We start from the raw sequence: 15,905 nt of genomic DNA, 5'->3' as shown, positions 1-15,905 counted from the left end.
CAGTTTTGTTTTTAGAAGTTTTAGCAAATTTATAGAAAATTTAAATATCTATTTTACATAAGTATTCACACACCTGAATCAATACTTTGTAGAAGCACCTTTGGCGGCGATTACAGCTTTGAGTCGTCTTGGGTATGTCTGTATCAGCATTGCACATCTGGATTTGGGCATTATCACCCATTCTTCCTTGGCAGATTTTCTCAAGCTCTGTTAAATTAGATGGGGAGTGGCGGTGAACAGCAATTTTCAAGTCTTTCCTGCTTTGGCTGGGCCACTCAAGGACTTTCACATTCTTGTTCTGAAGCCATTCCAGCATTGCGTTGGCTGTATGCTTGGGGTCATTGTCCTGTTGTAACGTAAATCTTCGCCCTAGCAGGTTCTCATCAAGGATTTGCCTGTATTTGGCTCCATTCATTGTTCCCTCTATCCTTACCAGTCTCCCTGTCCCTGGCACTGAAAAGTATCCCCATAGGATGTTGCTGCCGCCACCATGCTTCACGGTAGGGATGGTGTTAGACAAGTGATGAGCTCTGCCTGGTTTTTCTCCAGACAAAGCACTTTGCATTCAGGCCAAAAAGTTACATTTTTGTCTCATCAGGCCACAGAATATTTTGCCTTATGCTCCGAGTCTTTCACATGCCTTTTTTGCAAACTGCAGGCGTGCTGTCATGTGCCTTTTTCTCAGTAGTGGCTCCCATAAAGCCCAGATTGGTGAAGTGCTGTAGAGAATGTTGTCCTTCCAGCAGGTTCTCCCATCTCAGCCAATGAACTCTGTCGTTCTGTCAGAGTGGTCATTGGGTTCTTGGTCACCTCCCTGACCAAGGTCCTTCTTGCCCGGTTGCTTAGTTTGGTCGGACGGCCAGCTCTAGGCAGTCTGGGTAGTTCCATATTTTTTTTCAATTTCCCAGTGATGGAGACCACTGGTCTCCTGGAAACTTTAAACACTCTAGAAATTGTTTCATACCCTTCCCCACATATGCCTCATCACAATTCTATATCTGAGATCTACAGACAGTTCCTTTGACTTCATGGTATAGTTTCTGCTCTGACATGCACTGTCAACTGTGGGACCTTTATATAGACAGGCGTGTTTCTTTCTAAATCATGTCCAAACAATTGAATTGGCCACAGGTGGACTCCAATCAAGTTGTAGTGACATCTCAAGGATGATTAAAGGAAATTGGATGCACCTGAGCTCAATTTGGAGTGTCATAGCAACAGGGTGTGAATACTTATGTAAATTAGATATTTATGTATTTCATTTGCTAAAATGTCTAAAAACATGTTTTCACTTTGTCATTATGGGGTATTGTGTGTAGATGGGTGAGAAAAAAAAAATATTTAATCAATTTTGAATTCAGGCTGTAACAACAAAATGTGGAAAAAGTCAAGGGATATGAATACTTTATGAAGGCACTGTAGATGGAAAGATAGATACTGTAGATACTAAGATAGATGGATCGATCGATGTTACGTCATCCTGTCAATGCATGTATTTGGCCTTAAACCACTCAAAGGTGTCATACCATACCCAAATATGTAGCGGCATGTTTGTTGTGATTTGATAATACTGTCTGTAGAGACACATTGCCAAGACAAGCACCGTGTTCAGTCCCCAGAAGCATGTCAATCTGCACTCCATAGTATGAGATAAGCTAAAAAGCTACTTTTTGGAAGTACTATATTGTAATTTTCATTAAACGAACACAAGTAGGCTACCAATAAAATCCCAATTCCCCATTTGCACCCTCCTCCAGTATAATGTACATTTTTCGAGAGTCACTAAACCTGGAAAGTGCTGTTCTTTTGAAGTGCACTACTCACGAGTTGATTTTCTGTTATTCCGGTTTCCAAACGCGGCTTTTGTTTCACCAAACTTTCACAGGCTCGCCTCCCTCTCTGACGGATCAGGGAATGTACGGCTTTTTGTAAGGAACTCTCAATCTCTTTCTTTTTTATTATTTTTCATCCTCTTTCCTCGCATCCACTCCCCCGTTCCTTTCTCGTTTAGCTGCTCTGTCCCTTTGTTGATCTCAGGACCCCTGTTTCTCCTCTCTCGCTTTCTCTTTCTCTCTCTTTCTCTTTCTCTTTTCTCTCTCTCTCTCTTCTCTCTCTTCTTTCTTTTCTCTCTCTCTTCTTTGTTTTCTTTGTATCATTACCCTGCTTCTCTCCCAGCTGGGTCCAATATATGACACAATCTACAATATATCTGACCAATATACTGTAGATATATGCTCATATATTGGATCTAGTCTCCCAGGTACCAGGCTGCTATGGTTACCCTAAGATCAGATAGATACACCACCCCTAACAATGTCCCAGGCTGCCTTCCTCACACCACTGATAATAATAGACCTGTTTGTAGTCCCACCCACTACCAGATCCATATACACAGATATGAGACAAGTAGAGATATGTTTGTACAGTACCAGTCAAAAGTTTGGAAACACCTACTAATTCCAGGCTTTTTCTTTATTTTTTATTGTTTTCTACATTGTAGAATAATAGTGAAGACATCAAAACTATGAAATAACACATATGGCGTCATGTAGTAACCAAAAAAGTGTTAAACAAATCAAAATATATTTTACATTTGAGATTCTTCAAAGTAGCCACCCTTTGCCTTGATGACAGCTTTGTACACTCTTGGCATTCTCTCAACCAGCTTCATGAGGTCACCTGGAATGCATTTCAATTAACAGGTGTGCCTCCTTAAAAGTTAATTTGTGGTATTTCTTTCCTTCTTAATGCGTTTGAGCCAATCAGTTGTGTTGTGACAAGATAGGGGTGGTATACAGAAGATAGCCCTATTTGGTAAAAGATCAAGTCCATATTATGGCAAGAACAGCTCAAATAAGCAAAGGGAAACGACAGTCCATCATTACTTTAAGACGTGGTCAGTCAATCCGGAACATTTCAAGAACTTTTCAAGTTTGTTCAAGTGCAGTCGCAAAAACCATCAAGCGCTATGATAAAACTGGCTCTCATGAAGACCGCCACAGGAAATGAAGACCCAGAGTTTCCTCTGCTGCAGATGATAAGTTCATTAGAGTTACCGGCCTCAGAAATTGCAGCCCAAATAAATGCTTCACAGTGTTCAAGTAACAGACACATCTCAACATCAACTGTTCAGAGGGGACTGTGAATCAGGCCTTCATGGTCGAATTGCTGCAAAGAAACCACTACTAAAGGACACCAATAAGAAGAAGAGACTTGCTTGAGCCAAGAAACATGAGCAATGGACATTAGACTGGTGGAAATCTTTCATTTGGTCTGATGAGTCCAAATTTGAGATTTTTTGGTTCCAACCGCCGTGTCTTTGTGAGACGCAGAGTAGGTGAACAGATGATCTCCGCATGTGTATTTCCCACCGTAAAGCATGGAGGAGGAGATGTTATGGTGTGGGGGTGCTTTGCTGGTGACACTGTCTGTGATTTATTTTGAATTCAAGGCACACTTAACCATCATGGCTACTACAGCATTCTGCAGTGATATGCCATCCCATCTGGTTTGGGCTTAGTGGGATTGTCATTTGTTTTTCAACAGGACAATGACCCAAAACACACCTCCAGGCTGTGTAAGGGCTATTTGTCCAAGGAGAGTGATGGAGTGCTGCATCAGATGGCCTGGCCTCCCCAATCACCCGACCTCTAACCAATTGAGATGGTTTGGGATGAGTCGGACGGCAGGGTGAAGGAAAAGCAGCCAACAAGTGCTCAGCATATGTGGGAACTCCTTCAAGACTGTTGGAAAAGCATTCCTCATGAACCTGGTTGAGAGAATGCCAAGAGTGTGCAAAGCTGTCATCAAGGCAAAGGGTGGCTACTTTGAAGAATCTAAAATCTAAAATATATTTTGATTTGTTTAACACTTTTTTTTAGTTAGTACATGATTCCATATGTGTTATTTCATAGTTTTGATGTCTTCACTATTATTCTATAATGTAGAAATTAGTAAAAATTAAGGAGTAGGTGTGTCCAAACTTTTGACTGGTACTGTATAGATGTCTCTACCTGTTTGTATAGATGTCTCTACCTGTTTGTATAGATGGCTCTACCTGTTTGTATAGATGGCTCTACCTGTTTGTATAGATGGCTCTATCTACTACCATTCAATGTCTCATCAAAATGTCCACAATAATGCTCTTGGACAAAGACATTTACTCAGGATTATGTGACATATGGTATGTATAGTGTACATCCAGTAGGTTGCAGTGTTCTCAGTAGTGTGTTTGTTTGTATGAAGGTAAGACGGCATGTTAAAGTCCTCTCACTTTGTACCCAGGCATGCCATAATGTTGCTATAAGGTTGCCATAATGTTTTCCCCATTGCTGACTGTATTCTTCAACAGTGGCGCAGTTGAGAAAGGTTCCCCCAAAAAAGCCGGACGGAGAGATCAAGCCCTACTCGCTAACGGAGAGAGAAGGTGAGCCACCGTTGAACTTGGACAGAACAAAAAGAGGCTAACCCCTAATGGGCCAGTTTCCCAGACCCAGATTAAGGGTAGTCCTGGATTAAACACATGTTTAATGGAGATTCTTCATTGAAATCTTAGTCCAGGACTAGGTTTAACCTGTGTCCAGGAAACCAGCCCATGTACAGTACAGTCGTGGTCAAAGGTTTTGAGAATGACCCAAATATTAATTTTCACAAAGTCTTCTGCCTCAGTTTTTATGATGGCAATTTGCATATACTCCAGAATGTTATGAAGAGTGATCAGATGAATTGCAATTAATTGCGAAGTCCCTCTTTGCCATGAAAATGAACTTAATCCCAAAAAAACATTTCCACTGCATTTCAGCCCTTCCACAAAAGGACCAGCTGACATCATGTCAGTGATTCTCTCATTAACACATGTGAGAGTGTTGACGAGGACAAGGCGGGAGATCACTCTGTCATGCTGATTGAGTTAGAATAACAGACTGGAAGCTTTAAAAGGAGGGTGGTGCTTGAAATCATTGTTCTTCCTCTGTTAACCATGGTTACCTGCAAGGAAACACGTGCCGTCATTATTGCTTTGCACAAAAAGGGCTTCACAGGCAAGGATATTGCTGCTAGTAAGATTGCACCTAAATCAACCATTTATCGGATCATCAAGAACTTCAAGGAGAGAGGTTCAATTGTTGTGAAGAAGGCTTCAGGGCGCCCATAAAAGTCCAGCAAGCGCCAGGACCGTCTCCTAAAGTTGATTCAGCTGCGGGATCGGGGCACCACCAGTGCAGAGCTTGCTCAGGAATGGCAGCAGGCAGGTGTGAGTGCATCTGCACACACAGTGAGGCAAAGACTTTTGGAGGATGGCCTGGTGTCAAGAAGGGCAGCGAGGAAGCCAATTCTCTCCAGGAAAAACATCAGGGACAGACTGATGTTCTGCAAAAGGTACAGGGATTGGACTGCTGAAGACTGGGGTAATGTTATTTTCTCTGATGAATCCCCTTTCCGATTGTTTGGGGCATCTGGAAAAAAGCTTGTCCGGAGAAGACAAAGGTGAGCACTACCATCAGTCCTGCGTCATGCCAACAGTAAAGCATCCTGAGACCATTCATGTGTGGGGTTGCTTCTCAGCCAAGGGAGTGGGCTCACTCACAATTTTGCCTAAGAACACAGCCATGAATAAAGAATGGTACCAACACATCCTCCGAGAGCAACTTCTCCTGTAAATCGCTCTGGATAAGAGCGTCTGCTAAATGACAAAAAAAAAAAAAAAAAAAAAGAGGTGGGTGGACAAACAAAAACCCACAAATTCTGACAAACTCCAAGCATTGATTATGCAAGAATGGGCTGCCATCAGTCAGGATGTGGCCCAGAAGTTAATTGACAACATACCAGGGCGGATTGCAGAGGTCTTGAAAAAGAAGGGTCAACACTGCAAATATTGACTCTTTGCATAAACTTAATGTAATTGTCAATAAAAGCCTTTGACGCTTATGGAATGCTTGTAATTATACTTCAGTATACCATAGTAACATCTGACAAAAAAAATTAAAAGCACTGAAGCAGCAAAGTTCGTGAAGACCAATACTTGTGTCATTCTCAAAACTTTTGACCACGACTGTACATCATAAACTGTAGCTGGAATATACACTACATGACTAGAAGTATGTGGACACCTGCTCGCCAAACATCTCATTCTAAAATCATGCGCATTAATATGGAGTTGGTCCCCCCCTTTGCTGCTATAACAGCCTCCACTCTTCTGGGAAGGCTTTCCACTAGATGTTGGAACATTGCTGCGTGGACTTGCCACAAGCATTAGTAAGGTCGGGCACTGATGTTGGGCGATTAGGCCTTGCTTGCAGTCGGTGTACCAATTCATCCCAAAGCTGGTCGATGGAGTTGAGATCAGGGCTCTGTGCAAGCCAGTCAAGTTCTTCTACACCGATCTCGACAAACCATTTCTGTATGGACTTCGCTTTGTGCACGGGGGCATTGTCATGCCGATACAGGGAAAGGCCTTCCCCAAACTGTTGCCACAAAGTTGGAAGCACAGAATCATCTAGAATGTCATTGTATGCTGTACCGTTAAGATTTCCCTTCAATGGAGCTAAGGTGCCTAGCCTGAACCATGAAAAACAGCCCCAGACCAATTTTCCTTCTCTACCAAACTTTACAGTTGGTACTGTGCATTCGGGCAGGTAACGCTCTGCTGGCATCCGCCAAACCCAGATTTGACTGTTGGACTGCCAGATGGTGAAGCGTGATTCATCCCTCCAGAGAACGCATTTCCATTGCTCCAGAGTCCAATGGCGGTGAGCTTTACACCACTCCAGCCGACACTTGGCATTGCGCGTGGTGATCTTAGGCTTGTATCTGGCTGCCCGGCCACGGATTCCCATTTCATGAAGTTCCCGACGAACAGTTCTTGTCCTGATGTTGCTTCCGGAGGCAGTTTGGAACTCGGTAGTGAGTATTGCAACCGAGGACAGACGATTTTTACGCGCTACGTCACGTTGACGGTGCCACGTTGAAAGTCACTGAGCTCTTCAGTAAGGCCATTCTACTGCCAATGTTTGTCTATGGAGATTGCATGGCTGTGTGATCGATTTTTATACACCTGTCAGCAACGGGTGTGGCTAAAAATAGGCACTAATTTGAAGGGGTGTCCACATACTTTCTGTAGCAGCGTTACATAATTTACATTGTACTAAAAATGCACAGTCATGAAATTGTATGCCAGCATAATTAGAATACATTGTATTTTCTCTGGACTAAACATAATTAGTTGTAGGGATATTTCCCACTTCATTGCAGCCATTGTAAACAGAGGCAGTTGGCATTCAGCGGCATTTGTGTGGCATCTATTCTGCCTGGTTAGGTACGTTTTAGTCAGAAAAGCCATTGAGACATTCACCAGGGTAAGCATTGAGAACAAGTTCTCTCACGTCACCCCCCTCCTCCGCACACTCCACTGGCTTCCAGTTGAAGCTCGCATCCGCTACAAGACCATGGTGCTTGCCTATGGAGCAGTGAGGGGAACGGCACCTCTGTACCTTCGGGCTCTGATCAGTCCCTACACCCAAACGAGGGCATTGCGTTCATCCACCTCTGGCCTGCTGGCTCCCCTTCCTCTGCGGAAGCATAGTTCCTGCTCAGCCCAGTCAAAACTGTTCGCTGCTCTGGCACCCCAATGGTGGAACAAGCTCCCTCACGACGCCAGGACAGCGGAGTCACTCACCACCTTCCGGAGGCATTTGAAACCCCACCTCTTTAAGGAATACCTGGGATAGGATAAAGTAATCCTTCTACCCCCCCCCCCCCCCCCAAAAAAATTGTAAAGTGGTCATCCCACTGGCTATAGGGTGAACGCACCAATTGGTGAGTCGCTCTGGATAAGAGCGTCTGCTAAATGACGTAAATGTGCCCTTGAGCAAGGCACTTAACCCTAATTGCTCCTGTAAGTCGCTCTGGATAAGAGCGTCTGCTAAATGACTAAAATGTAATGTAATGTAAAAACATCTTTGTAAACATTAGGGATGTGCCACTGACGGGACCTCTGTCCAGTCAGATCTCATCATGTCTCTGCAGTTGCTTGATTTGTCTTCTGGCCTCAGTGAAGTGTTAACATAGTTGGATAGAGTTTACAGTGGCTTGTGAAAGTATTCACCCCCCCTTGGCATTTTTCCTATTTTGTTGCCTTACAACCTGGAATTAAAATGGATTTTTTGGGGGGGGTTTGTATCATTTGATTTACACAACATGCCTACCACTTCGAAGATGCAAAATACTTTTTTTTGTGAAACAAACAAGAAATAAGACAAAAAAACAGAACTTGAGTGTGCATAACTATTCACCCTGAAAGAGGTTTCCCTCAATAATTTCCCTGTATTTAGCGACATCCGTCATTCCTTCAATTCTGACCAGTTTTCCAGTCCCTGCTGATGAAAAACATCCCCACAGCATGATGCTGCCACCACCATGCTTCACTGTGGGGATGGTGTTCTCAGGGTGATGAGAGGTGTTGGGTTTGCGCCAGACATAGCGTTTTCCTTGATGGTCAAAAAGCTCAATTTTAGTCTCATCTGACCAGAGTACCTTCTTCCATATGTTTGGGAGTCTCCCACATGCCTTTTGGCGAACACCAAACGTGTTTGCTTATTCTTTTCTTTAAGGAATGGTTTTTTTCTGGCCATCTTCCATAAAGCCCAGCTCTGTGGAGTGTACGGCTTAAAGTGGTCCTATGGACAGATACTCCAATCTCCGCTGTGGAGCTTTGCAGCTCCTTCAGGGTTATCTTCGGTCTCTTTATTGTCTCTGATTAATGCCCTCCTTGCCTGGGCCGTGAGTTTTGGTGGGCGGCCCTCTCTTGGCAGGTTTGTTGTGGTGCCATATTCTTTCCATTTTTAATAATGGATTTAATGGTGCTCCGTGGGATGTTCAAAGTTTCTGATATTTTTTTATAACCAAACCCTGATCTGTACTTCTCTACAACTTTGTCCCTGACCTGTTTGGAGAGCTCCTTGGTCTTCATGGTGCCGCTTGCTTGGTGGTGCCCCTTGCTTAGTGGTGTTGCAGACTCTGGGGCCTTTCAGAACAGGTGTATATATACTGAGATCATGTGACAGATCATGTGACATTTAGATTGCACACAGGTGGACTTTAACTAATTATGTGACTTCTGAAGGTAATTGGTTGCACCAGATCTTATTTAGGGGCTTCATAGCAAAGGGGGTGAATACATATGCACGCACCACTTTTCCCTTATTTATTTTTTTGAATTTCTGGAAACAAGCAATTTTTTTAATTTCACTTCACCAATTTGGACTATTTTGTGTATGTCCATTACATGAAATCCAAATAAAAATCAATTTAAATTACAGGTTGTAATGCAACAAAGTAGGAAAAACGCCAAGGGGGATGAATACTTTTGCAAGGCACTGTATATAACCAATGTATATGAATACTTCAAAGCCTTCAAAAAATACAAATCTAGAGCAATGATATTCTCTTAGCCATAATCAAATTTTACATTTACGTCATTTAGCAGACGCTCTTATCCAGAGCGACTTACAGTTAGTGAGTGCATACATTTTTTCATACTGGCCCCCCGTGAGAATCGAACCCACAACCCTGGTGTTGCAAGCGCCATGCTCTACCAACTGAGCTACAGGAGACAAATCTTGCTTTAGCTAGCCATGTTTATGAATGTCTGTCAGAGACACTAGTCAGCCTAGTGATGATGCACTGTACTGAGGTCAGCTTGTTAGATTCTGAGTAATGTAGTAGCAGTGGTACTCTGTTTGACAGTCATCTCTGTGTGACCCCCTCTCCCTCATGGTAATATCTCCCCCTCTCCCCTCTGGTAATATCTCCCCCTCTCCCCCTATGGTATTATCTCTCCCTTCTCTCCTCTCCCTCATGGTATTATCTCTCCCGCTCTCCTCTCCCTCATGGTATTATCTCTCCCTCCCCCTCATGGTATTGGCCCCGTCTCCCCCTCATGGTATTGTTTCTCCCTCCCTCTCCCCCTCCAGCTGTGCGAGAGGAGCAGAAGGCTCTCCCCTGGCCTTTGTGTCGCCCCGCGGCTCCTCCCCTCTCTCCCCCATTGTCGGTATCCTCCCCGTGCTCCCCAAGCAGGGCCCGCCAGCGCCCCGACCCGGCCCTGGCCCCTGCCCCTGGGGGCTACAGGGGCCCGACCCCCCACCCCCCACTCATCAACAGCCTCAACTACAGGGCAAAGCGCACCAGGTATGGTATTCCGGGAATAGGTCCCACAATTCCCTGGTTTTCCAGGAATCTCGGTTGGAGTGATTCCTGACTCCCAGACTCGGGAGGGAATAAACAGAGGGAATCCTCCATCTTGGAATCATCCAACATGGGAATTTTGGGAACGTTTCTGTGAAATGTGCAACCCTGCTTCTACTACTTTCCTGAAAACTCTATCTAACCTAATCCAGTATTATGGGAGAGTGTTAATAATATAATAATAATAATAATAATAATAATAATATACCATTTAGCAGACGCTTTTATCCAAAGCGACTTACAGTCATGTGTGCATAAATGTTTACATATGGGTGGTCCCGGGGATCGAACCCACTACCCTGGCGTTGCAAGCGCCGTGCTCTACCAGCTGAGCTACAGAGGACCAGTAAATCTGAATGGCAGTGTGTACTCTACGCTGAGGGCCTGTCTGTGTCTCTGCCAGGTTTGGAAGGCTTGGCAGTGGGACACAGCGTTCCTCTCATTAAGATTATTGTTCCATTCAAAGATCCAGCCTCAGAGCACTGTGGCTGAGTCCCAAATGGCTCACACTTCCCTTTATATTATATAGGGAATAGGGTGCTATTTGGGATAGACCCTGGGTAAAGTGCCTCCTTCGCTCCTGCTCTCTCTCCTCTCTCTCCTACCTAACTGTCCTGTGTGACCAGCGCTGCTCTCGTTGTGGCCTCTCTTTCTAAACATTGTTTCTCTCTTTCTCTTGTTCTCTACCGTTCTCTCACCACCCCCTTTTTATTTAATTTCTCCACTCTCACAAATTCAATAATCTAATCCTCCTTCCTCACATCCTCCTGGCTCTGACTCCTGCTCTTCCCTCTTAACATGAGGACAGTTCCCTTAACCGATCACAGCTCAGCTTCAATTGACCACCTTTTGACTCCTCCCACCACTGTTTCCTCCTTTTAAAAGGAAGGACTGTCGTTTTTAGCCTGTTAGCTAGCCTACGGCTGCATCCCAGTTCTCCACCCTTTTCTTGAAGTGTGTACTTGCACACTTCCCGCCATGGATTTAACAATGGTGGAAACTACCCCCCACCCAATGTTTACACCAATCCAAGGCTTTTGGATCCATAACAGAAAGTGTATAAGTGCACACTTAGAGAGAAGGACGGAGAATCAGGAAGCAACCTACCTGTCTGTCTGTCATGGCCAGGGAGTTTAGTATTATTTCAATTATTAATTTACTACGAAACTGAGAAGAACAAAACAGAACGAACATGGCTTCCAATGTCGGTTAGAACTTTTTCAACTTTTCCTAGTGTGCTGGTCGTCCCATTGAGGGAATTATGATGCTGCCTGTAACTTTTGCCTGCCGTTTTCTAGACGAAGCCATTAAAACTATCTCCAAACAAAACTAGAAAAGTGAGATTGCTTTCTGTTCACCTGGTACACCATTTTACAGCTTGTTTTTCACTAATAGTTTGTCCTTTAACCTACACTACTCTCATTAACAGTGTATGAGGCCACTAAAATAATGACTTTTGTAGTCATATTCATTATACAGCATAACACGTTTATTTATTAATTTTAAAAAATTCTCACAATAATATTTGTTAAATAAAATACTTGACCCCAATAGGAAACATTGTCTAGAATTTGACCAGAACATGTTTTCCCATCAGGCCCTACTAGTTCCACTAACTCCTCCCCCATGACTCTAAGGATCTCTCTTTTGGCATCACATGATTATTGGCATTTTCTTTTGTTATTGTCTGTATGATTTGTCAAGCATTCACTTATACCTTTTGTTTTGCTAATTATGTTTTCATTTTGTGTTTTTCTTATGTTGAATTATGTTGCTTTTCTTCTCTTGGTCCTTTTCCTTGGCCCTATACTATCGCCACTGTTTCCGTCTCTCTCCCTACCTTTCTCCGTGCCCTATTCTCTCCTGTCCCCTTGTCTTTTTTTCCCATTCCCTTGTTCTTCCTATCCTCTCCACCTTCCTTGTTCCATCGCCGTGGTAGCCAACAGGGCCTAGTTGCCAGGGGCAACCTCTACAGCCGCCACATCAACACCCGGGGCTTTGGGCTGTTGTTGGAGACACAGCAGAACACCTTAAAACTGCCAGGTAACCAGATCTGATTGGCTACGGGACATGTGTAGTACACCGTAACAACACACCTGTAAGGACTACGGATGTGTCCCAAATGGCACCCTATTCCCTATGGACCCCGCTTAAAAGTAGTGCACTACATAGGGAATAGGATGCCATTTGGGACAGACAACATTACCCAGCATGCCCATGGATGTACTGTGTAGTCCTGTCTGACCTCTGACCTGTTAGTGCTGTGTGCCTCCTCAGGTTTGAGACCAGTGTTGCGAGACAGAGAGACTGACATAGGAGGACAGACAGAGCCACTGGGACACAGAGACACAGACAGGTTTGACATTCCCCACACGCCACCAAGGAGTCCTAACTCACATAGACACACTCTCAGGAGACCGTATGCATCATAAATGCATGTAGGGGATTGGAAAGGCATTGAATAGTGTCGGAAACAAATGCAGACATGACGTATAACCTTGAATTACAGAAGACCTGTGTTTTGACAATGACCTTTTCTTCTCCCTCTCCGGCACACAAACGAGTTGTCTTCCCTCTTTCCTCTCTCCATCACTCCTCCCCTCTCTCCTCCATCATGCCTCTTCTTCTCTACGTCCCTCCCTCTCAACCTGTCCAGGTCCCTGCCTATACAGTGAGCTCCAAAAGTATTGGGACAATTACATTTTTTGTTGTTGTTTTGGCTCTGTACTCCAGCCCTTTGGATGACTATGAGGTAAAAGTGTAGACTGTCAGCTTCAATTTGAGGGTATTTTCATCCATATCGGGTTAACCGTTTAGAGATTACAGCACTTTTTGTACATAGTCCCGCCATTTTAGGGGACCAAATGTATTGGGACAAATTCTGTTGTGTATTAAAGTAGTACAAAGTTTAGTATTTGGTCCCATATTTCTTAGCACGCAATGACTACATCAAGCTTGTGACTCTACAAATACTCCACTTTACTACTTTAATACACTTAAGTGAATTTGTCCCAATACCTTTGGTCCCCTAAAATGGCGGGACTATGTACAAAAAGTGCTGTAATCTCTAAACGGTTAACCCGATATGGATGAAAATACCCTCAAATTGAAGCTGACAGTCTACACTTTTACCTCAGTCATCCAAAGGGCTGGAGTACAGAGCCAAAACAACAACACATAATGTCATTGTCCCAATACTTTTGGAGCTCACTGTATAGGCAGGGACCTGGACAGGTTGAGAGGGAGGGACGTAGAGAAGAAGCAGAGGCATGATGGAGGAGAGAGGGGAGGAGTGATGGAGAGAGGAAAGAGGGAAGACAACGCTATAATCCAAAGGAGTATAGAGCCAAAACAACAAACAATGTGTCACTGTCCCAATACTTTTGGAGCTCACTGTGTCTCTCCCACCTCTGCCCCTATCCAGGAAGGCGCCGCACAGCGCCCAGACCACCATGATGACCACCAGAGAACCAGACAGACAGGCCGAAACGGAGACCAGGGTGCTGGTGAAGGGGCTCCGGGTGGGGGTAGGGGGAGAGCCCTGGCCAGGGAGGGGTGGAGGAGAAGGAGGAGGGCCCCTGGAGATGGTTGAGAAGGGACCATCGGAGGCTGAGAGGGACATGGGTAGAGGAGGAAGGTCCTGGGTAGTAGCAGGAGGGCCCCTGGAGGTGGTTGAGAGGGACAGAGGTAGAGGAGGAAGTTCCTGGGTAGTAGCAGGAGGGCCCCTGGAGATGGTTGAGAAGGGACCATCGGAGGCTGAGAGGGACAGAGGTAGAGGAGGAAGTTCCTGGGTAGTAGCAGGAGGGCCCCTGGAGATGGTTGAGAAGGGACCATCGGGGGCTGAGAGGGACAGAGGTAGAGGAGGAAGTTCCTGGGTAGTAGCAGGAGGGCCCCTGGAGATGGTTGAGAGGGACAGAGGTAGAGGAGGAAGTTCCTGGGTAGTAGCAGGAGGGCCCCTGGAGGTGGTTGAGAGGGACATGGGTAGAGGAGGAAGGTCCTGGGTAGTAGCAGGAGGGCCCCTGGAGATGGTTGAGAAGGGACCATCGGGGGCTGAGAGGGACAGAGGTAGAGGAGGGTGGTCGTGGACGGTGGGAGAGAGATGCTGTAACACAGCCCAGTGGGTCAGGCAGGAGTATAGGAGCACCAGACCCTGGTGACGCACATGGATAGACAGACACAGACAGACAGACAGACAAATTAGAAACATAGAGAGAGGAAAAGATGAACAGGGATCAAGAGAAACAGGCGGAGTGGGGTGAAAAGAGGAGGAGAAAAGGGGGAAGAGAATAGAGAGAAAAGGAAAGAAAAGCCATAGCCAATTCTCACCCACTTCCCTTCCTCCCTTTCTCCCGTTCTCCCTTCCTCCCTCTCTCCTGATCACTGATTAGTGCTGCTATGGTTACAAGACAGAATAAGTGAGGGGTTTGGTTGGTATGCAACAATAGTCAGCCAGACGTCCCAAATGGCACCCTATTCCCTATCTAGTGCACTACTTTAGACCAGAGCCCTATTCCCTATATAGTGCACTACTTTAGACCAGAGCCCTATTCCCTATATAGTGCACTACTTTAGACCAGAACCCCTGTTCCCTATCTAGTGCACTTTATTTATTTTTTAACCAGTGCCCAGGTCAAAGGTAATGCAGTATGTATGTAGGGCATAGTGTGCCATTTGGGGCGTAGACATGTAGTAGTGAATACTGAATAGTAGTCAGTAGGCTTGTGTGTTGTCATGAGAACTGAAGCTTTAGAGACCTAAATCTGCTCTACAAGCAGCTATTATTTGCTTGAAGCAAAGGCAATGGAGCCATGCTCGAAATTTCCATTAGACTTGAGTTTACCAGACATATCTTATGCACATTGTATGCCACTTTAATTAATTTGGTTGTAACTATTTCATTCAAATGTATTTTTTTTTTTTTATCTGAGGAGAAAGTATTATGCTATGTTTTTTTCTAGAAATAAATTGCCTACACTGAAACTGACTAACGTTAGCCCTGTGCCATGTACCAATGTAGTACAAATCATAATCAATGAAAAATGTTAAATCAAATCCCGTCTACGATAATATTCTGTTGAACCAGCTGCACTGATCTCTACTGGCTGGGTCCAGTACTACCACGAAACCTCACCAGACAGTCAGTGCTATACAGGGTTGTGTTCATTAGGCACCAAATGGAAGAACTACTTGGATTTGACCAATAAGAAATGGCAATTTTTGTTTTGTTTTACAAATATTTTGCTACAGTGTGCCCTAATGAACACAACCCTGCTTCGGTTATTTCCTCCACACAAACAGTAAACTGATTACTATCATCACCAAAACATCAGTGCCCTGATTACATGTTCAACATGAACTACTCAGTACCCCGGTCAACACAGGCACTCCTCCCTGATTACATGTTCAACATGAACTACTCAGTACCCCGGTCAACACAGGCACTCCTCCCTGATTACATGTTCAACATCAACTAGTCAGTACCCCGGTCAACACAGGCACTCCTCCCTGATGACATGTTCAACATCAACTAGTCAGTACCCCGGTCAACACAGGCACTCCTCCCTGATGACATGTTCAACATCAACTAGTCAGTACCCCGGTCAACACAGGCACTCCTCCCTGATGACATGTTCAACATCAACTACTCAGTACCCCGGTCAACACAG

General features: G+C 44.7%; 1 protein-coding gene across 1 annotated transcript in view; it reads left to right on the top strand.

Annotated features, from left to right (window-relative positions):
* Positions 1-15,280, top strand: part of LOC311121949 (uncharacterized protein) — a gene marked incomplete at its 5' end in the record, with an annotated part of 33,224 nt that extends 17,944 nt beyond the window's left edge. The window contains 5 exons of the mRNA XM_084196378.1: positions 4,352-4,426; positions 9,969-10,182; positions 12,179-12,282; positions 12,517-12,595; positions 13,664-15,280. Of these exons, the coding sequence (XP_084052504.1) occupies positions 4,352-4,426; positions 9,969-10,182; positions 12,179-12,282; positions 12,517-12,595; positions 13,664-14,396 (1,205 nt within the window). The remainder of the gene's footprint in view (positions 1-4,351; positions 4,427-9,968; positions 10,183-12,178; positions 12,283-12,516; positions 12,596-13,663) is intronic.
* Positions 15,281-15,905: the final 625 nt, after the last annotated feature.

Source organism: Coregonus lavaretus (genome assembly GCF_964263955.1).
Source record: "Coregonus lavaretus genome assembly, contig: HAP1_SCAFFOLD_1887, whole genome shotgun sequence".
Lineage (NCBI taxonomy): Eukaryota > Metazoa > Chordata > Actinopteri > Salmoniformes > Salmonidae > Coregonus > Coregonus lavaretus.
This window is presented reverse-complemented; position numbering and strand designations above follow the sequence as displayed.